This window comes from Myripristis murdjan, chromosome 21 (assembly GCF_902150065.1).
Source record: "Myripristis murdjan chromosome 21, fMyrMur1.1, whole genome shotgun sequence".
NCBI lineage: Eukaryota > Metazoa > Chordata > Actinopteri > Holocentriformes > Holocentridae > Myripristis > Myripristis murdjan.
Genome location: NC_044000.1, coordinates 1,996,051 through 2,019,265, shown reverse-complemented (window position 1 = coordinate 2,019,265; position 23,215 = coordinate 1,996,051). Strand labels below are relative to the sequence as shown.

Genomic DNA, 23,215 nt, shown 5'->3' with positions numbered 1-23,215 from the left:
CTGTTGGGAAGTATAAAATAAGCTACTAACTGCAGAGTGCATAGTCTGACTAAATATCACTGGGAAAAAGAATAACATCTTTTTCTTCATGGACAATAAATCTGTTCTGATAATTCTAAAGTATTCTTACATTCTAATAATAATCTACAATTTCCATTTTTTTTTTTTACATTTCTTTATGTAACTTTCATATTTACCAAGTCCCTATGCAATTAGTTTGGCAGTAAGCTTGCTAGCACGCTTTTAGTTTTATTATAATAGTTTAGCATGGTGAAAGTGTACAATGAACATCAAAGCACGTCTTACACCCTGTATTACACCCTTATTGACCTCAAACTCATTCAAATGACTTTGATACATATAAAAATCATAATGTCACATCCATGGAGTATAGAACAGACTGGCCAAATTTCATGCAAATTTTTAAAAAATGGAACAAAATTTCTACATGTCTTTCAAATTTAGTCCCCTGGATTTCAGACATATGGGGTACATTTTCATGCTTAAGGTTTTCTCTAGCCAACTTGATCTTGAAAATGTAGCCAAGATTTTCATTATTGGTGTTAAGTTATGTTACAAAAAACCCACATGTGCTTTGAACTCGCCCTGAGATGTAGGTCCTAGATAAGGGTTGACAGACAGGGCTACCCTACCTTCCTAACATCAGAGCTTTTGGGTTCAGTAGTCCAGGTGATGATGCGAGATACAGCAAGGCGTGTCTCACTTGAGTTGATGAAGTCTGTCGGGTCCATCTGCCGAGCCAGAGACTCAATGTACTTCAGAATGGCCACCTTCACCTATAGAGGCAAAACGCATTCAGCTACATGGGTTGCACGTGGCACACACAGGTTGAAGAGCACCAGAGAAAGAGAGAAGATCAAAGGCCAAACTGAAGGTCTCTCTCATTTTAATGTACCTTGAGGTTAGGGGTCTGAGTCTGATCCACGATAAACCTCATCAGAATGTTGAACTGTTGGTCAAATGGGAAAGACTCCCTAAAGAAGGAGGCAGAGGGAAGTCAACATGTCAGAGAATGAAAACAGATGTATTCCATGTTACTGTGTAGTACAGGGCTATTCAATTACAAATTCAGTTGGGCCAGATTTTTAACCGAGACCTTAAGCTGGGCCAGACATTTTCCAGACATTTAAAACGGCGGTTTTCATCGTCAATTTTTCGTTTAAGGGTTGAAAAAGACATACTTTTGAGCCGCTAGCATCAGTAACTTTCAAAACAACGCGCTGCAGTGTGAGTTGGCAGTGTTGCCAACTCCTCAGTAAGGAAAGTAGCTATTGGCTGTCCTAAAAGTAGCTAGAAGTCGCCAAATGACGTCATCGCCTAATTTGCATAATTGGCAATTTGCACGTGATTGTAATGGACGCTGTAGGAGAGGAATAACATCGTGGGAGAGACAAAAAGTGAGTAAAAAACATCCTAAATATGTTTTAGAACTACAAATTTACGGGAAGGGCGGGACCAACAGCGGCTTTGCGCATGCGCGATTCATCTGCTGCCTGGCCGCGGAGTGGTGGGTCTCCTCTCTGCTCCTCTCCTGACTGCAGCTTGCGACTGCCGCGCGCGGCTCGAGGCTGTGACCACCTGTGAGGACTTTGGGGCGGGGGAGGGGCTCGCGGCAGCACCCGCTGCTCTCTGAGAACAGGAACTGCAGAGGAACGATACATGCTTTCATGTCAGTTTCCAAAATACAAGAAGTCTCCAGTAACACCAGGAAAAGTCGCTAGATTTGTCGCTAGTCGCTTTTGACAAAAAAAAAGTCGCCATGGGGAGTTGGAAAGTCGCCAGATTTAGCGAGAAAGTCGCCAGGTTGTGTGTTGCTAGGCAACGTGGAGTGTTGCATTCACTTTCTGAACTACTGCAGGGATTTCGAGTTCATTCTCGCGAATGTTTTTCTCTGCTTTTTTGGTTGAACCACGAGCTGGGCCACTCGGGAATTGCTTCTGGGCCGCATGTGGCCCGCGGGCCGCCAATTGAATAGGCCTGGTGTAGTATAACCTCCACTGGTTGTTTGAGTCTTTTGGCAGGGCCATTTATATGGCTGACCATAAAATGAGAGGATCACACTAAAGGAATGCCTCTTTCATACAAAAAATACTGTATGGGGTATGGGGTTGGGGTTGTTACACTCTACTTGTCACGTTATATTCATGGCAGACCACAAACTAAGCAACAGAAAAGCATAATAAAACATCATTGCTTCCAATACAACACTGGTCAGGTTTTCACTGCCACGTCTGAAGGCTGACATTCTACGCTCACTGAACAGATCAATGGAAAATTCTGTTCCGACATTATGAAATGCCATGTTTGGCGTTCGCTCCAGACCTTGTGACATCTAGAGCTTTTTGGACTTTGGCCTGGACCGAGCCCAGTAGGTCAGCCCCCATCTTCTTCAACAGCTGGGTGAGCAAGACAAAAAGCCAGTCCTGCAGGTCCTCCCTGTGCACTGTGATGAAGTCCACCAGGGTCTCCAGGAACATGCTGAACACCTGAGAACATGCAGATATTTTACATACAAAGTGCTACCCCTGTTTTGAGTGGAAAGGTAGGTGAAAGTTCGTATTCTGCCACATTTTGGGCTAATATCTGTGGTAGAATAATGACTTAATATTGAAAAACACACTTACTCTCTGTTGTTAAATCCACACCAAGGCAGGCCATGCAACAAGAGACACTCCATTAGTTTCAAACAAATCACTGCTGAGAAGTTTTCTGAATGGGGGCTCTGGGCATTATTAAAAAACCAACTACCATTTTATCAATCATTCATTTTATATTACCATTACATTACAGTTGTAAATTAGTTGTTTGGGTTATTGTTTAGGTCTGTGGGTTATTGTTTAAGTCTATAGGTTTAGTTAACAAAGTATACCTATCCTGTCCTACCTTGCTATGTGGATCTGCAAACATCCTTGTGAAGATCTCACAAAGTCTCTTCAGCTCCACTCGACTGCAGTGAGGAAAAGGCCCAAAACAAGAAATCACTGAGGCATCTCCACTATGCTTCTTTTAAGCATTTGGCCAACAGCTTAAAAACACAGTCACAACTTCACTGACAAAGAGCCACCTCTGTTCAGTGAAGAGCATAACTTCTAAATTCTACCTTGACAGGATCTGACCGAGTGAAGAATGTGGGCAGGTTGGGTAAAAGGAAGAGTTCATCTAAAACAATAATTCAGTGATAATCTGTTCATCTTCATGTCAGTCAATGATACACTGAAATTTGTAATATAAACAGACACACAGTCAGTCCACCTTACTTTCACACAACATCAAACTTCTCCCAAGCTAAGAAAGGTATCTTTTTTTACAGCTCCATATGAACAAAAAAGAATAAAATCAAATTTACCTACACATTTTTTTGCTATGTAAATGTTTCAAAGTCAAAGAATTCCAATGTGAATCCAAAAATCCGATGTTTACCTCATTACCATGCTTCTCTTTTAGATCCACACTAAAATCATTTGGCTACAAAACAACTGGATCATACTGGAAGATTCAGGATTTCAACTTACATACACAAAAAGAATGTTGACTATGGCTGCTAATATTACATGTGACCCGCCCCATGTTGTATTTGAAGAATACAGTCTTTTGCCATACAAGAACTGTTTCTTGTAAGGTTCCACAGGTTAGGCTGAACAGAATTGATAAAACTGCTAAATAAAAAATTGGACAGAAAACTGTATCAGTGAAGTGCAATATTTGAACAACTGATTATTTGTTGCATGTATAGTTGTCTATCTGTTATCAATTTGGTGTTACTGTTTTTTTTTTTTTGTCTGTGTTAATGTTCTTTTATGTGAATTGAACAGTTTGTGAACAGTGTGTCTGAGATCCAAAACAAACTTCAGTTCTTCTGACAATAAAGCATAATACAAAGGGCTGTTTAGAGATATCTGATGGACATGTTATGCTTTTTGTTCTTGGAAATGTGTTAACTCTGAGAGTTTGAGAGAACAGAGATGGAACTGCGGGTGCTAAATCTGGTCCTATGAACAAGGAGTTCTGACTGAAATTGGGATGAGACTGAATTTTCTTTTTGGGGGAAGCTATTTAAGCTTATTACTAGATACTTGGGTTTGGCCTCAACAGGTCAGGCCAAAGTTAAGCTTTTGCACAATCTAATACTTAAAAATAGGCAAAGTGGGGATGAGCAGACTGATGTTCATTTCCACCAAAGCCAAGACAATTCACTTCCCAATCCCACCTGAGTATTCTTTGGCTCTTTAGCAGGTTCTGCAGGCCAAGCAGACCCTCCTTCCTCTCAGACCAGTTGGAGCTGGCACAGTGGTTCAGCACCTCGGCCACATCTTCTGTCTGGCGCAAGTAGTGGGGGATACCTCCGTTCCTTGAGCCATAAGAGCGTTCAGAGCAGGCACTGGACGCATCACTGTTGGCATCGTCATCAGAGTACATCCCCGGTGACTCGTACCTCCGCCTCAAAGGCTTCCTCTGTGCAGGGAAAGAGAATATTAAAAGAATAAGGTTGATGAAAGCAGAGCAGTATAACACTATGACATGAATGTTGACCAAGCCACAGAAGACCTCTGCAGGACAAAGTGCTTAGGCACAGGAACTCAGCTGTGAGGTAAGAACTGATGGACTACCATGCAAAGTTCTCAGGGGAGGTTGCAAGTTGCATAAGGTAGCCATGTAGTTTTGTAAATTAATGTGTGTAATGTAGGATGTATTCTGTATGTATTTGTGGTGTGGATGTTATTTCAAGTGCTCATGTGATGGTACTGTATTGCATTGAGTTCAGAAAATGCTGTGCAAGTCCTCAAATATATATATTGAACAAAGAGGGGTAAAAATGTTCTCTTTTGTGACCTGAACAACAAAAGCTAGTCAAGCAATGCCATGAGTATGTAAAGATCTTCACAATGAATACAATGACATGGGTAAAACTTTTTAACACTAGGAAATATTTCAGCTCATTACGAGCTGGAAGAAATAAAAACATCTGAATGATGTATACAACAATGAAGTTTAAAACAATAATGTCACAATGTGAAAACCCAAATCATTGTTGGGCTAACTTAGACAGGCACAAAGGGAACGCGATAGACATAAACAACATTCAAGGTAAAACAAAAAGGGGGGCATGAGCATTTGGAAGCTGCCAGTCAATGAAATGAGCCGAGCTGCAGCAACAGCTGTTGTTGGTCTTTATTAGTGCATGACGGCATGGGGTCAAAAACAATATGCAAAATGAACAACTACCTTATTCCTGGAGTCTCCTAATAGCTGAGATGATAACAAACAACAAAGAGGGAAAGAGGAGAAAGGGAAGGTTTATCGGGGGTAACAAAGAATGAGTACAGTCCTTTTGAGGGGCGGGGTGGGGGGTGAAAGAAGACATATGACAAGACATTTCATATTTTAAGTGGTCTGTGCGAAGACAACAAGTCTATGATTAAAATGCCTGGAAAAAGCTTCCGCAACACAACAACATCCTTTAAATACAATCTGACACCGTGGCATGAATATTTCTTAATCTTGATCAAACTCAGGTCATTGTAGTCAACACCACACTCAGATGCCATTCTTTTTTCTGACACCAGAAAAACCTGCAAGGAGATGAGGTTAGTAGGAAAGACTTAAATCCTGATGGAAAATTAGAATGAAGAGAATCAATCATAAAGTTCTCATGACCTAGTCCGATGTTAGTCCAATCGGTATTTGCAAAAACGACCCACTCTCTACAAGAAAGAAACCAGAGAACTAAGATTGTAACGTGGGATGTCATCACAAAGTCAATTTTCAAACTGTGCAGTACTCCTCTTTAAAAAAAATGAAATGACGTTGAATGACAATAAAAAGACATCAACAAACTGCACACAATACACTCATAGAGGTTGCAAGTTGCATCAGATAACCATGCCGTTTTCTTTAATGATAACAAAAGATACCAAAGGACAAAAGAGACAAAAGACTGGTGACTGGTGAGCTGAACTTTCTGTGGGCAGTGTACATGCTTGCTGCTGTTTAGAAAATAGCCTGGATTTCACTTTGAGGTTTAAATTTATATCCATATGAGACACTGGCATTTCATTTGGACAAATAGGGCAGATCTATAGGTTGTCAACTAATGGAAAGGAGAAATATCTCTACTCCAGTCTCAGATTCATTCTGATAGGACAAATTTTTATTTAAGCAAAAATGTTGCCTGATGCACCTTTAAGAAAAATGTAAACAAATAAATGTATATAATGACTAGCTAATGAACTCAGCTCTGGTCCAGAGGCAGAGTTCCATGGCATCTTACCAGAGCATCAGCCACTGCAGCCTCCACCTCTGTGCCGGTGTTGAGTACTCTCATGGCATTGACAGATGCTGAAATTCTAGCCTGGTGGATTAGACCATATCGATCTAGACAGAAGAGTGGCAAACAAACAGAAAAAAACAGAGGATGGAGATGAGGAGAGTTTAGTGACAAAGTGGGGGTGACCACTGTAACTTACCTTGATACACAAATGCCGCATTCCTAAGACATATTTCAATACAAGTGACAAATGGACTGTGGAAAAGAACGCTAGAGGAAAAGGATTTCAGGCTTGAATCATCAAAAGCAAAATGTCAAGGAAAAATATCAGAAAAGAAAGACCCAAACAGAAGATGGAAAAAACTAAGCTCTTTGGGGAAAACACAGGCATATATGTGTTGTAACTATGCAGTTTTCCTAGCAAATAAAGGACAGATGCACCAATGAAACACCAAAGAGTAGCATCCACAAATCTGAGCTTGTAAGCAAAATAAAGAGAGGCAGACATCCCAAGCTTCAGTGGATGACAAACCAGATGACAGCACATATGAAAACATAACATGGTCTGAAAGGCTCTCTCTACACTAAAGAAAAGCTGAGCAACAAAATTTTGAGATGCAAATGTACTGCAACTGCAGACATATCGCAGGCAACTGAAAAATCAAAAGGCAAAAAGGCAGATGACAGCAACAACAAAAAATGAAGCTAGGCTGACATCAAACACATAGCCAGCATATAACAATTCCAACAAATGTCACAGCTGAAGTGAAATGAATATGTACAAGGAAATAAAAATGTAATTCCATTTTTGAGGGGTAAGCAGACAAACACAATACTTCCTATTTACATGCTAAATGAATGAGCCTTGGCTATTCTTACCTTGCCTGTTTGCTAAAATACTCAGGGTGATAATGGAGGGAGTGCAACGTTATGGAAAGATGGATTTTGCTCGCTGTCACGTCATTTAACAGTACCACAGAAGCATGCTGCTATGTTGCCACCTCTAAGATGGGGAATAAGGGGCAATGGGGTAGGCACTGGGGGACTGGGGGGTCTGTGCATGCAGGTCACCTGACTGGCCGTGGGGGTCGGCCGTGGAGAGAGCGCTGGTAGAGCGGGAGTGACGTCGGGAGGCTGCAGGGGACAGGAGGGGCAGGCAACACCCCGAACCAAGGGGTTAGTGACACACTCTACAGGTTAAACCGACCTTCACGGTAAGACTTAGGGGCCTATTTCACACTGCTGTGCTGACAAACATCCACCTTTGGCCAAATATATATATTTTTTATTTGGTTTTGTTTACTTCTTTATTTTGGGCCAAACTGAATAATGTTCTATGGAGCAATCCAAGATTCCAATACATTTAAAAAATGTACTACATTAGACTGTGGCATATTAACTGTGACAGAAGATTTTGATTTATGATAGACAATTGGAGAAGATTTACAAGACATCACAACCTGCTGATTTTGGCACAGAGATCTTTTTAATTCCACCAACTGGTTTGTATTTCAGCATAACATTTGTCTTTTATATACAGTATAATAAAATATACTGTTTCTCAGTATATATCTTTGGATTAATTGTGCACAGATTGGCTAGGCCTCTACAGATATGTAGGTTAGCTTAGAAGTGTGAAAAGGGCTTAGGAGTCACATCCATTAACCTACAATGAGTGAGCAATCACATTTGGGTATAGGGTATAGCAGCCTAACATGTACCCTGTACCCACACTGCATTCCACCCTTTGTCCCCCGTGATAAATAAGGAATCTAAACAGAAGGAGGGCACAATATGTCACCTGGGATACAGAATACACTGGATCTTAAAATGAAAAATGTTGAATGTATTACAACATCAGTCTATTATTAGTGTATTGTTAAAAGTCTAAGGTTCACTTATTTTTTTTTTTAGCACACTTTAGATAGCAAGAATAGGAGGTATCTCAATTCTTAAAAACAGCAAAAAAAAAAGAATCAACTATGTATAAAACAAAAGGACAAGTTCTTGTAAAATCCAAGAATGTTCTGTGTGTAAACAAATCAACCACAACCACTCCATCGTTTGCATTAACAATCTGCAAAATGTGAAACCAAAGAAGCATCTTAATTCAATAATGAGTACACTGAGAGTTTAGGTGTGGTTCCAGTGTATACTCATGCCAGGCACTGACATACATGTCCACTCCCGCTTAACAGATTCCTTGATGATAAAGCCATGGCTGCTGAGTTATGGCATCACTTCCTGTGATGTCACAGCACAGGAACTACAGTAGCAGCTACTGCACACGGAAAAGTAGCAGAGGCACCATCAGCTATGGACACACTGACTGCAATGATGTGTACATACACTGTTTGCTGTTGCTGCTGTCTTTTGTCTCTATTGCTTCACCTGGATGTAGCGCAAGAGTTGTCAAAGCCTTGAATCACAGTATGCTCAAACACACTTTAAATAACCACTTTTGTATGCAGGTACATTCAAAGAGAAGTCAACAACACTAGTAAACTTAAAATAGTCCAAGATAAGAACAAAGAAGGTACATTTAAACTTTGGATGGTACAGTACCTTGTTGTATATAATATCTTTAAAAAATAAAAAAAATCTTTGAACAAAAAAATATATATATTTGCAGCCACCAGAAAAGAGAGTTGTCCCCTATACCTAGAAAGACACAGTTAGTGCATGCAAAGAGAGGGCCAGGCAGAGGGAGGATGGGACTGGAGCCACAGGTTTGGATGAAGTAGATTCTCTTGAACACCAAGAATAGAGAGAGAGAGGTATGTGACTGAAGGGACGCTTCTGTATGTGTCTGGTAGGTGGGAGACTCTGGGCTGGCAATGCTGGCTCAGCAGTACTCACCCAGAGGAGCAAAGCCCCGAGCGGGGCTGGTGTCACGGCTGCTCTCGCGACTGGTGTCGCGGCTGCAACCCTGACTCATGCTGGGGCGGGGGATGCGGCTCCGGGCTAGCGTGCGGTAGGGAAGAGCGGCAGGAAGAAGAGCTTTACCACACAGCCTGGCTGTCAGGACAACAGGTTAGGTGGAGGGTGTTAGCGGGCATTCATGGGAGACGGTGAGGGTGAGACTCAGAGATTTAAAGAGAGAAGGGGAGAGATAATGAAAGTGAAAGAAAAACAGGTACAAAAAGCGGGACAGAGAGACAAAAGACAGAAAGTGAAAAAGAAAAAGAAAGAGAGAATGAAGAGAGAAGAGAAAGAGGACAGAGCAAAAGGGAGAGAAACAAATATGGTGTTGGGTTTACAGTGTTGGGTGAGATGCATCATACAGAACACAGTTGGTGAAAGTTAGATACTCTGCACACTCAAAATAGCAGCTCTGAAGTTCTGACTTTTACAGACATGTTAATTTGTGGTTAAAAATCACATACATGTAAGCGATAAAAGGGCTTATAATAATAAATAAATCAAAGTTAAAAACAAATCAGAAATAGAGCCAAAAAAAAAAGTTTCCTTAAGAGACCAAAAAAAATAAAAAATGAAGGTAAAAAGTCAAAAAAAGGAATGTTTTTTTTTCTGCTGCAAATGACTCCAATAAAAGATCCTCTCATCCTGTCATTCATCAGAAACATTCATTTTGCACTCACTGAAGCTACTCAGTAATGACTTCATTGCTCATAAACAATCAAAAGTTATTGTCATTTATACTAATGGAGAGATATACGAAGGCAGCCTTTCCATAAACAGATGACCACAGTATTTTGCACATGGACTCACTGACAAATAGTGGGGTGATTTCAGCAGATATGACACAATGACAAAAAGCCATGATGGAAAGAGGTGAGTGGCCATCTAAAGCAATGACGACGCACGCTGACAAACTGATTTAACGGGGTGGGACGGAGGGGAAGGGTGGTGACTCAGACTGTCAGGAAGGGTATGACCCTACTTGGATCTATAGAGCTGGAAAGTCACATGGTACTGTGGTTGTGGAGGAGGTTTGACTGCATGACGACTAAACGAATGCAGTTTGTGTTTCCTTGTATTATGTTTACAACCGAGATACAGGAGATGTAGTGTTCAAAAGGACAAAACAGAAATGTGCTACGTGAGTTTATCTCTTTATCAGGAAGATAAGGAAAGTGCAATTCTATTTTGCATATCACCATGTGTCAGGTTATGTCATTTACCAGCGGATGTGCTGTATGGGGAATAACACATGTGATTGGTCAGCGTTTTATGCCATTCTAAGCAAGGGAAGGCTTAAATGAACACTGTCATGTTGCATTTCAGTTTCTTATGTTTCCTTTGCCAGGTACTTGCAAGCTAGATCAACAGAAATCAAATAGCAACAGAGTAACAGAAATGACAGCAACAACAAAAAATGAAGCTAGGCTGACATCAAACACATAGGCAGTTTATAACAATTCCAACAAATGTCACAGCTGAAGTGAAATGAATATGTACAAGGAAATAAAAATGTAATTCCATTTTTGAGGGGTAAGCAGACAAACACAATACTTCCTATTTACATGCTAAATGAATAAGCCTTGGCTATTCTTTGTCTGTTTGCTAAAATACTCTACAGTAATAGAGTAAATACCAACAATGTCATGGTGTTATTTCAGTAAACAGGGCTCTATGTAGGAATTTTTTTCAAAGAATCACACACGATCCCTTTTGTCACTGGTGTAGGTTGAAATAAGTTACTTTTAGAAGCATATAACACAAAAACAGCAGTTCTGCACAACCATTGTAACCTGAAACCTAGAAAGAGAATGACTGATGGAGACTGGTCTTACCGAGGCCCAGTCGACTGGGGCTGGTCTCGCGGCTGCAGCCCTGGCTGCGAGGGATCCTGCTGCGCTTGTCGGCTGGTGTGTTAGAGGCCGACGCAGTGGCTCGAGGGATCCGGCCATAGCCACTGTGGCCCAACAGTTTCCCTGGTGAGCTGGAACGACTGCCGGCTGGAAGGTCACAGACACAGACACACAGACAAACACACACAAAAAGTGTAGCATAGTTAGAGCATGTTCAGAGGCCGAGAGGATATTTGGCATAAGGGTCAGGGAGTGAAACAATCTTCAATGACATGCTTGGACAGTTCTGCCCAATCTCAAAGCTGAGTTCCCTTGTAAACAGACCCCTGAATATTGGGACAGACACTGCATTAGTAAATTAGGAAATAGAACAGAACATTTTTACTTTACTCAAACTCAATTTGCAGAACAGACCTCAGTCAATGTGATTTCACTGGTTTAGCAGTTTTTGAAAGAATATAAGTCAGAATCCAATTTCAAAGTCACAGGGAATAAAAACGGGATTACAGCTTTGAATCACCTCAGTCAAACAGATACAGAAGTTTACATTACAGTATGCTTGACAAAAAGACAGGGTGATGACTCAGATCTTCTAACTAACTGAGCTGTGGGGAATATCAGTGGGATCAACCAAACATTAGCTTCAACAAAGTTCACAAGGACAACAAAATGACTGAATGTGAACAAGACTTTTCCAACTCCAAAAGACTTCTCATACTGTTGGGAGAAAAGTAATCAAAAAGTAAAAGCAATAAAATCTTGAATGAGATGAATGGAGCATGCGGTTATCTTGTGAGATGACAATAAGAGGCAAAAAGAAAGAGACGGCATGCAAAGCTCTGTGTGCAAGGGACACGGTCCTCGAGAATGAGGTGATCTGGCTTGGGACTGAATGAAGCTGTGCCTTACCACTTATGGGATTGGCTGATCTGGATCCTGGGTGATGAAAGCAAGCGGCAGGACAGGTGAAGATCAAGAACGGTCAAAATGGGACAAGAAGTTTTATGTTTCTTTATTTTACCCAGCATGCGCTCTCGCCAGCAGGGAACATGTTAGTCGTGTACCAATCCACAGACAGCTTTCATCAGCATGTGCACACGCACCCAACATAACACAGACACATATGCATGCATTTGGGCACGCACGCACAAACACACAAGATTTGTGAGTGACTGGAGTTTCTTTGGGCTGCTCTGTTGAATGAGAAACATCGCACACACACACTCACACATACACACTCACACACAGACATCCAGTATGATCTCCTAGCTGATGTACAAAAGGATCATACTGAAATATGAGAGCAACAGAGTGGTTATAACAAACTTTATATACGGTCCAGACGAGCTTCCATAAGACTTGAGCAGTGTCACAGGCTGATCGCCTCCATGCCATGCTGCACTGATGCAGTCATTCGTGCAAGAGGAGCCCTGACCAAGTATTGAGTGCACAAATTAACATACTTTTCAGAAGGTCAACATTTCTGTATTAGAAATCCTTTTTTGATTGGTTTTATTCAATATTCTAATATTCTAATATTATTTAATATTCTAATATTTTGAGGTACTGAACATTTGATTTTCATTAACTATGAGCTGTAAAAATTAAAACAAAAAAGGGCTGAAAATTTTCACTTTATGTGTAAAGACTCTAGAATTTATGAAAGTTTCACTTTTTGGAAAATGAACTTTTCCATGATATTTGAATTTTTGAGATGGACCTGTACTTGTAGAATCTATTGGCACCACCTGCGCTGTCCCACTGTCAGTTGTCACAATGTTGTTTTGTATGTTTGACTCTGGCTGATTTTAACATGATTTTACTGGGTGTCGATGTGTGTGAATCTGTACTTACGCTGGGATTGGGAAACCACTTTGGCTCGGCTGCGCCCCCTACTGTCCACCACTGAGGTACTGGCCCCCACCACGCTGCCCGAACTCTGTCTCCTAGTGCGAACACGACCTGGAGAACAAAATGAACAAGAGAGGGGACAGAAAAGAGAAAGAGGGAGCAGGAGCAAGAGAAAGAGAAAAACAAATACAGACACAAAGAAAGACAATCAGTTGAGTCCATTTGCATTGTTCACCACGGTTGACCCCAACCCTGGACAGTAATGCTGGAATAGAGAAAGACTGTGGGGGACAGGGTGATGAAGAAATCCTAAATGAGGGGAGAGAGCCCCCTGAAAACACAGAGGGGAAAACACAGAGACCTTGATCTGTTAGTATTTGCAAATAATTCTCAGCATTTGTTTCAAATGGTTGGGGTTTGCCCTGTCAGAACAATTCAGATAGTGTCAGGTAAGATGTCAATCACAGAAAAGTATATTGAATTGAGTTTCAAATACTTTCTTATGATAATACAAAGTTTCTGCCACTCATTGACTTATGCTGGGGTAAACCCCAGTTATTTAGCAGCTAAAAGGGCTGGAACAAACCATGAGAAGTATTGGAAAATACTACTTAACCCAGGTCTGGAAAAAGACGGAGACAAACACTAAATATCCTTTGCATTCACGTATACTACACCACTATGCTAAAGAAGACCTTGCAAGTAAGGAATACCTCAACATTCTGAATTTTCATGTGATATTTCTCTTCATTGCACACTTATTGTTTTGTGGGGGAAATTATATATTAGAACTTCATATAATCAGATACAGACTGCAGGGGAGGAAAAAAGGAGAACTGAAGCACACTGATTAACTAATGGTCCAAACAACACTAACATTTCAACAGTGCTGTGTCTTCAACAGACTGACTCATTAGAACTGACTCATCAGCAAGGTTATTGACTCTGATGAAGACACAGTAGTGGCAAAACATTTAGTTTTGTTTGAACCATTCACAGCTGTACATTAATCAGTGTGCCCCCGTTCCTCTTTATTCCTCTGCGAGTTTACTGTCACTAAACTGAGAAGCACCTGAACCAGCATCAGTTTGCTGGAAGATGTGCAGAGAATCCTGTTTGAATCAAATACAATTTGTCAGAACACCACCAAGTACTGCTAGCTGCAAGCTAAAAAAGCTATTTTGCAGCTTGTGGTAGCCATTAGCTTCAACAATGCACACTGAGTTGTTCAGTGTTACAATATAGGAATACGCCTTTTCACCCCATATTGACGGCTGTGTCTTGTGAAGACAAATGACACAAAAATCAGCATGAAAAGGTACTGCTCCATTAAACATGCAGTGGGCGTGAAGCTGTTTGTCACAAGTGACAAGCAGCTACCTCATCATAACCCCACACACAACCTGAACTGGAATACATTTTGTCTACATGATCCAAAAGAAACTTCAATGAAAGGAATTTTTTTCCTTTTTTTATTTTTTTTTTTTTTAATTCTAGCCTCTATTGTCAGTCTAAGTGTCCAAGTTGTTCTCCCTGGAGGACAGCTGTCAAAACAGAACACAAGGAATAGAAAAAAAAAAATGGAAATCACAGATATCACTGCTTGATTCCTTAGTGCCTAGTCAAGAACAGGAATGAATGGCATTTTTGTGGAATCCAATACAATTTTTTTTTTTTAAATAACTTGAATATACACCATGCACACATGGTCCAGACATAGCACTCCACATACCAGCACCTCTGACTAAAAATAAACCCTTATGAACACTTAGAAAAGTAATAAAAATGTGGGCTGAAATGCTATGACCTCAATTCAATTTGAGAATTGGGTGATAAGGAGGGACTGAAAGCTGTCTTACCTAGAACACCTGGCTCACCTATTATGCAACAGGTCAAGAATACCTGCAACAACACATGGCCAATATCCAGCCAAGACCCTGGGAAACATGGACAGCGATAACAAGAATGATACGGGACGCTAAAAATAAAGGCCAAGACCTGCTTGATCCACAGAGGCCCTTTGACACCAAATTCAGACTAATTGTGATACTGCAAAGGTGGCAGGGATCACACAGCGTGCAGTGCTTACCTGTCCACAGATACAGATACTAAAAGAACAGGAGTGCCCCTCTGGTATGACAGAGAACACAAGGTTGTAAGGTCAGGAGCTGAAAGTGTAGAGATAAACCTTGGCTTCATCTAGGCCCTCACCACCTCTGTCTTTACATATTAGTACAAGGAATTTCCCAGAAGATAAAGACGACTATCCTCACAAGTCATATCAGCTGTATTTTGGTGGTATTGCGATGTTGAATAGGCTACTATACCTTTGCAACAACTTACAATGTGCAATGACAATCCTTGTGCCTCAGACGGCAAAATGTTAGCTGAGGATGTGTCATACATAAACACATCTATTTAAGATGGAGAAGGAACTTGTTTGACCAGTTCATCAACATGCTGTTCATCAACAACTGTGCCACACTACGCCTGTCCTTCAGCTCAATTTGATTTATACTTTAACGAGCTACACAAAACCTTTCTTTCTCAGTAAAGCACTGCAGGAGGCAGTATCAAAATAACGGGATTTTGATACAACTCCAAACCTATGGCTGACAAGAAAGAGGATGAGTTCAGCACGGCAAATTTGGCACCAAACCGGTTTACAAGAATGCAGAACATCCACTTCTGAAAGAAACTGAAAGCAAGAAAGCATGAAAGAAACAAAGAATTAATCCTTTCCCTGGCAACTAAAAAGTTATTTCACTTATACTGGAAAGGAATAGCCCCATGATACAACATGGTAAGGCTGGACTTGATCGCTGTGTGAGTAACAGTAGATGGTTGGCAGAGCTGTTAGGGTTACAGTTAAAGGAGGAAATCCATGCAGACAATCCATGCAGAGTTCCACACAGCTGACAACCACTTCAGGGGAGAAGGAAAGAAGACAAAGACAAAGAGAAGAGACAAAAGAAGGAGAGTGGTTGCAGAAATGTTTATCCCCTGACAGATGACAAAGAGGCACACTCATACACGCACACACCTTCACTTTCTTGCATACTGTGCAACTGCACGTATACACACAAGCACGCAAATACGCTCACGCATAAATCTTACCATCAGTTTTACCAGGTGTGCCATCTTTTGGGCATTTAAGAAAGGCGTTGAAGCAGCGAGTGGGAGGAGAGGTATAGAGGAAGAAATTAGTAGCAATTTAAGCAGGAAAAGAAGTGAGTGGGTGAGCAAGAGGCCTCATCATTAGTAATGGCCATTAGTGAGCCACAGGGACCCAATGGAGAAACACATGAGGGGAAAGAAAGTTCTGCATGGCAAAAATATTACAGAAAATTTCATTTCTATTTGTAGCAGAGGGCAGCTTAATCTCTCCACACTAACATCAAATGTTAGTGAAAACGTGTTTTTCGTTACACAGAACACCCCTCAAGGCCATTTGTCTAATGTGTCGACGTAGGATTTAAACAGTTCCTGCTGACAGAGCAGTCTAATGACACATTCAGTCGTTATTAATTAGCCTGGGCAGGTCCATAAAAGCCAGTGACTTCAGCAGAAAATGTCTCAATACTTTATTAAGACGGGAGAATTTGAAAAATAACCACTTGCAGCCATGACTTGTTTAATGTGCCTTAGCACTAAATGTGCCCAAGAGGCAACGAGGGAATCCTGAGGAGAACTGTCTAAGGCCTGGCAGGAATTATAAAAGTCCAAAAACAATTAGCAAGATTAAGCTCTATTCCAAAACACTATACATACAGTTTGGAAATCATTAAAAATGAAAGCGCCAACCGAGCCTGCATCAGATGGTGACTTCATCTATGAGAGCCAGTGGATAGCCCCAAGATTCAAAGCAATCATGCCCAAACATCACTATATTGCAAAACAGTTGAAACATCAGGGAATATTGACTCAGCTGTGCATCTTGACTGATAATGCATGCAGCTTCACTTCAAACTGTAAGTATGCTTCCTTACTTTGACGAGAAGTTTGTTCTCTGCAAGGCAACTTGGGAATATTGACTTGGCATGCACAGTTTAGATATTAACCAGTTACTTTTGTGATAGTAATTTTTTCTTTTTCTTTATCACTTCAAATACAACTTCAAATACAACATCACAGTATCTTTCTGAAGGCCCTACTTCTGAGACTGAGAAAGAGCCTTAGTAATTCACAGTCACACTTTCATCTCGGCTCCTGTCTGCACTCTAACATGGATGAAGCATCTCATTCCAGCTCTTTGCCCATATTCTGTACCCAGCATACTGTGATCATCATGCTGTAAGTAAAGGAGAAGAGAGCAGAATGGATCACAAATTCACGTTCATAAAAGTCAAATTTTGCTAGCCAAAAGCACTGGACAGTGACAAGGTGAATATGATTTTAATATGCTGTTATTCCAGTGCAGTGTCTGCATTGTTTTGCTGTGTGGAATTGAATATAGTAGAAGAGACAGACTGCTGTTGGTTGAACACTGAATTTACAATCAAATAATTTCGGGAGCAATAAATATTTAATAATAAGACCAAAAATGTTCTTTTTCTATTATCCTGAAATTAATCCAGGTTAGTGAGGTTTCTACCAAGAGTTTATTTTTCCTATTTTGGGACGGTTTGGGGAAGATAAAAGATGGTTTACCTAGTGAGGCATAGGAACCTGGGGGAAGTGCAGCGGCGGAGCTAAAGGGGCTGGAGGCAGGAACTGTGGAGAGGCGTGACTTGGCGCTGGCAGCTGCGTTGACGTCGATGTCACTGCGGGATCGCTGAAGGGAGCCTGGAGTGGTCGGTGCCCTGGTGCTCACAAGCTTACCTGAGACAGCACAGAGAGGGGTTACAGCTCACCTACTTTAAGTCCATTTCATTTTCTGTCACCCACCCACAGCTCGTTCAGAATGTGAGCTATGACAGAAGTTCTCCACTCGTGTCTTTGGGACACTCTAGGACCAGCAGTACTCTAGAGTACTGCTGGTCTTCTACTCTGCCAGCGAGCTAACTGCATTCACCTATCACCCCACGTCCAAATAGTCCCTGATTAAACACACACACACACAAACAGTATTCTGGTGCTCTGAGGACTGGAGATGAGTGCCATAGAGCAGCTGACAAGCACTGTTGCAGATTGCAGGGAATTCAGTGTCTTTATCAAGTGCACTTTAACTGTGCACATGGGGGATTGAAACTGGGTCCTCTGATTGAAGGACAGTATCCCTGCTCATTCTGTTACCCTGCTCATGTCTCATATCTCAGAGGTTACTGTTGCTGAATGTCAGCAACATCATAATAAACGATAACCAAAGACAAAAAAAACAAGAAGTAGCTTACTCCTCGTTATGCTCCCTCCAATGACGCTCTTAACAGACAGTGGCCGGCTAAGGAGAAAAGCAGAAAAAAGTAATGAGATGAGAATATCAATATGCCATGCAAAGCCAATGAACATCAGAATACGCTTCACAACTATCAGATCTTTAACAGTCAGAGCATGGAAAACATTAACAGAAAAGAATGTGACCTTGATTGTTAGCTATTCATGTATGGACTTATTTAAGCAAAAGGTATTAACCTGTGGTATTGTAAGGCACTTACAAAATGTCAACACAAGTGGACCGCTGCATGGTCCTATATAGCTTAATATGTAAAGCACGACAGAGGTTACATTTCCCGTATAGCTCCAAGAAGAATTTCCTATACAAAAGATGAGCTCACCCTCTAAAACACAAACAAATGCACATTGACAACAACCACAGCAGATGCCTCCTGATGGATTAGGTATGAGGTCATTAGCCAACACACTCCATGGGGGATCTGTAAACTGGATAAATGAAGGCCATTGATCCAAGAGTGTGTGCTTGTGGCTGTGTGTGCTTGTGTCAGTGTGTGTGCGTGTTCACCCGTGTGCTGCCCATCTAACAATAATTACCAGTGTTTTTACAATCACATTCAATAAGGCAGACGCATTAGTGGCTTCCTCCAATCAATTATGGTAAACAGATGTAAAAAAAAAAAAAAGCTTCCAGCATGGAGAAAAAGACAGATGCATTTAGAGGACAGGGGATGGATCTGAGAGGGCAAATGGAAGGCAGGACGTAAATAAAGCACGTAAGAAAGAAGGGAAGCCAAAACTCAGGACAAAATGAAACAGGGAGTAAGGAAGGAAAGAAGGATGGAAAAAATAACAGTGAAGGGAGAGGACAGAAGGAAGGAAATGTGTGAGGAAAGGTAACATTAGAAAGACATTATGGTTCCTACTTGAGGCTCTCCTGGGACGACGATGAGGAGCGATCAGACTGTGGGAGAGACACTATGCTGTCAGAGCTCTTCAGGTGAGACTGGAGGGCCTTCTGATAGGTGGACTCCAGTGCTTGAAACAGATGTTCTGCCTCTCGGCTATAGTGGCCATGGAAACCCCAATAGCACCTATGGGTGAGGGCAGAAGGAAGAAGGTGAGACAAAGGCAAATTCAAAATATAGCAAGAGTAACAATGGGCAACAATGAGTGCACACTTAATGTTTTCTCAAAACTAACTATGAAAAGTTACCATCTAACTAAAATGTCAATTAATGTGCACCAAGAAAAGTTGGGAATAAACACACAATGTGCTTTTCTTCATAGTCATGCTATATCTCCTGGCACTTAAAGCAGGCACATAATTCTGTAACAGCTGGCTCAAACTATTGTCGCGTTAGAGATTAGATGATTACCCAAGAAACAACAACCTGAAAATCCATTAAATGTCACTTACTTTCTAGCAATGGACCTGGCCTCAGAGTCTGCGTCATGGATGCCTTTCTTGATCGTCTCGGTCAGAACAGCCACGTGCCTGGGATAGTAAGGGAACATGATGAGGGAAGACGTAGCTCTTAGGTGACAATGGAAAACTATACGGGCCAAGCACAAGGACAGAGATTGTTAACCTGATGCTTCCTGGTAACACAATTTCAGGAAAAAGCAGAAAGTTAACCCTAACCCTAAGACTTAAAATGTCATAGACAAAGCTGGGATGCAAGAAATGTTTTGTTGGTCTTTCTTTACTGCTACCTCTTCCTATTTTATCCCTCTAGCGATCCAAGGGCAATGTGGCAACTCACTGGAATTTTGCGTGCTTTTTAAACTCTCTACTGAGGTTGTCATGGTTACAGAGATGGGGAAGCCGCCTCTTTGCTGAGGGTTTTGATGATGCCGGCTCTCTTAGGGATCATCAATTTAACTGGCCTCATCAGCCGTGCATCCAACCAGTGCTTAGCTAACTTAAATGCCACCAAGTGAGGGTAGGGAGGAGAAGGAAAACCCTATTTACTCAGTGATGTTCTCCTCACTTCCATTTAACAAAAAGACACACAAATAAAGTGCATCCCCTTCCAACTATTTTACAGAAACACACACACACACACGCACACACAGGACACCCCCATACCCACCTCTCCCGATGAAAACACATCACACATACACAATTTCTTGCCTAGTGCTTGAGAATGAGAGAAGTAAATTTTTAAATGTTTGCTTTTGAAGGAAATGGCAGACATTTTTCTACTACAGAGATTTTCTTTACCTTTCCAGGGTATTTGTGTGCCACTCTTGTAGAATGAGGTCTAAAAACTCATAACAGCGTCTGGAAGGGAGACAAAATCAAAAGAAAAAAAATTGCGCTTTGATATCAAGAAATACCTCAGGGAAGGATCTGACTATAATATTCCACATAAATACAAGAGTAAACAATAGTGGCAAAAACACCAAAGATTAACTAGCATTTTTTTTCAAGCACTTTCACAGTTCTTGACACTACTATGACTTACTATAAATGAATGCTGCATGTAGCTGCACTAAAAAAAGCTGCATTTGCATAAAGCAGCGTAAATGTACAACATTTGGCAGATAATATTCACTGTTCATGATTACATGAAATATCCTCTATAATGAAATGAAACTGAAAAAAGTACTTAAAACATTACTAATCATTTCAGTAAAGTTCATCAGTGAGCTTTTAACTTTCAAGCAGGCAATAATGCTGTAAGTAGGTGAGATGTTGGCTGTTTTTCAAACAACGGCTGTCTGATTTTGGTGTCAAACTGCTTATAAGATGCTATGCATCCCATAAAACATCAATGAATCCTTACCGTCTGACAGCTACTGATTTGGAGGTGCAGTTACTGGTGATGATGGGAATGAGACGTGGGTAATGTGTGTGCTGGAAGACAAAGACAAAGACACTGAGTATATTTTCCAGTTTCTCCTTCCAAACCCAGCTTTAAAATCTCAACAGTACTTGTCAGATAATTCTGTTATTTACATAATATAAATTCTTTCTCCAGTCCACAAAGCTATAGAATTCTACATTTATATTTTAAACATGTTTAGTCCAGTATTCATGTCTTATATTGTCCCTGTGCAGTGAGTATGGAAGGCTCCCTTATACCAAGCATGTCATGTCTAAAGCTGCACTTGGCTGGGGAAGGAGTCAACAGTCCAAACTTGGTAGAAGTATTAAACTTGCATGGAGCAGCAAATACACTTTACAAGCTATCATTTTAACCTTGTTTTCAGGTAAACTCTGTTTGCCTTGTGATTTTTTGTGAAAGCCCAATAAATGGAAATATTTCTATTGGCAAACACAGGACTCCTCCCATCTGTGTCTTTAAGTCCTCACCCTGAGGATGAGGCGGATAGCGGCCACCCCGGATGTGGCCATGACTTTGGCGCTGTTGGGCACCAGGTTAAGCAGCGTGGGCATGACGCTCTCCGCTCCATGGTCAAACTTGTTACCCAGCAATGATGACAAATGTCTAAGAGAGGAGGAGAGGAGATGAACAATTTGTTAAAGAGAGAGAAAACAAGCACAGGTTCTGTCAAGACCCCGAGCACATTCACAGGGATCCTGTACAGAAGACTGTGATTTTTAGAAAATTCTTTTCTTACGTTCTGTACATGTTAACTTGACAGCAGACGACAACAAAACATCAGTCTTATGTTGACCACAGCACTATATTGAAAGTAACATGGTGGACAGAGGCAAGACATGATGCTAAACATCTACTTTGAGGGAAATAACTACCTGATTTTCATTTCAGAAATTTGGAATTTATATATTTCTGAATTTTTTGTGAATAAAAGTCTTGAGTTTCTAACAGTAAATGCTCTGTTGGAAGGTTGATTTTGAGCAGTATAAGGAAGCAGTAGTATAAGGAGGGAGAATTGCAAGATCAATTTTGACCCATCTGGGCTGTGGCTATGACAAATTCATTTCTTCTGGAGGCTGAAGTACATCTTTCATCTATCTCAGTTTGGGAACACAGGCAGGCTGCAGTGAAATGCATCTGGTTGCAGCTCTATCCGTCGATCCATCAACCTACTGCTCTTTCAGTCTCTCTGCTCTGTTCCACTTCATCAGGGTTATATTAAAAATGGATGATAAATGTTGCTAGTGTTTCTTGGTGAAGAGCATGCTGCTCATTTCATGCCCTAGCGGGGTTGATTTTCATTAGCTAAAGTATATAGAAACAACATTTCTACGATTACTATTTTCTAGAAATGGCTGAACTAAGTTTCAGGATCAGGTGTGCAAGAGTAGAGCTGGAACAAAAAGCTGCTGGACAGGGGGGCCTTGAGGACTGGGTTGGGAACCACTGCTCTAGACAACTTTGCACATTGGCAGCACCTAATGGCATTGAGAAGTAGCTGGAAATTTGAACTTTGATATCCAAAAATCATGTTATTGTAATGCCTCCATTAGGCAGGCTAAAACTGTCTTATCTATTGCAGATTTAGGGCCCTATCTTGCGCCAGACTCCCTAAACCCGCTATTTGCGGATTTAGGATTTAGGAAGAGGCGTTCCCCCGTAAAGGTTGCTATCTTGTGCACCTCTCGCTATCCGCAAAACACCTCCGCTACCCGCTATATTATGTATAGGCGTGTTTTGGGTGTTACGCCAGTTAAACCAATCAGTGTGCCAGGTGCCATTGCCTTTAAGGGCAGGCTGCGCTATCCTAAATCCTAAATCCTAAACCCGCGATGGAGAGAGGGAGGTAGATTTCCTCAAGGCTTCTACTGAGGCTAAAGCAAGGTGGCTTTATATACATATTATATATTATATTATAGGCGAGTTAATTCGGGAGGTGGAGCCACATGTGTCCAAGTGGACGTGTCACAAGGTTGTACTGATTGAGTAAAATCCCCGGGTCACACCACACACACACAAGAGGCAGAGGTGGAACTATGTGTAAACTAATTTATTGACAAGGTAGATTGGGCAAATAAAATATCAAAATAATAATAAAAATATAGCACAGCTGCTGGCTT

General features: G+C 41.1%; 1 protein-coding gene across 1 annotated transcript in view; it reads right to left on the bottom strand.

The window, feature by feature from the left end:
• The window catches only part of clasp1a (cytoplasmic linker associated protein 1a), a 107,720-nt gene that overhangs the window by 17,472 nt on the left and 67,033 nt on the right, over positions 1-23,215 (bottom strand). The window contains exons 13-32 of the mRNA XM_030080193.1: positions 21,566-21,701; positions 21,036-21,106; positions 20,471-20,530; positions 19,664-19,741; positions 19,170-19,337; positions 18,246-18,292; positions 17,563-17,733; positions 16,030-16,053; positions 12,916-13,023; positions 11,044-11,208; positions 9,146-9,304; positions 7,358-7,420; positions 6,290-6,393; positions 5,245-5,268; positions 4,229-4,473; positions 2,905-2,968; positions 2,646-2,648; positions 2,344-2,507; positions 917-995; positions 654-797 (exon numbers count right to left, since the gene is read on the bottom strand). Of these exons, the coding sequence (XP_029936053.1) occupies positions 654-797; positions 917-995; positions 2,344-2,507; positions 2,646-2,648; positions 2,905-2,968; positions 4,229-4,473; positions 5,245-5,268; positions 6,290-6,393; positions 7,358-7,420; positions 9,146-9,304; positions 11,044-11,208; positions 12,916-13,023; positions 16,030-16,053; positions 17,563-17,733; positions 18,246-18,292; positions 19,170-19,337; positions 19,664-19,741; positions 20,471-20,530; positions 21,036-21,106; positions 21,566-21,701 (2,077 nt within the window). The remainder of the gene's footprint in view (positions 1-653; positions 798-916; positions 996-2,343; positions 2,508-2,645; positions 2,649-2,904; positions 2,969-4,228; positions 4,474-5,244; positions 5,269-6,289; positions 6,394-7,357; positions 7,421-9,145; positions 9,305-11,043; positions 11,209-12,915; positions 13,024-16,029; positions 16,054-17,562; positions 17,734-18,245; positions 18,293-19,169; positions 19,338-19,663; positions 19,742-20,470; positions 20,531-21,035; positions 21,107-21,565; positions 21,702-23,215) is intronic.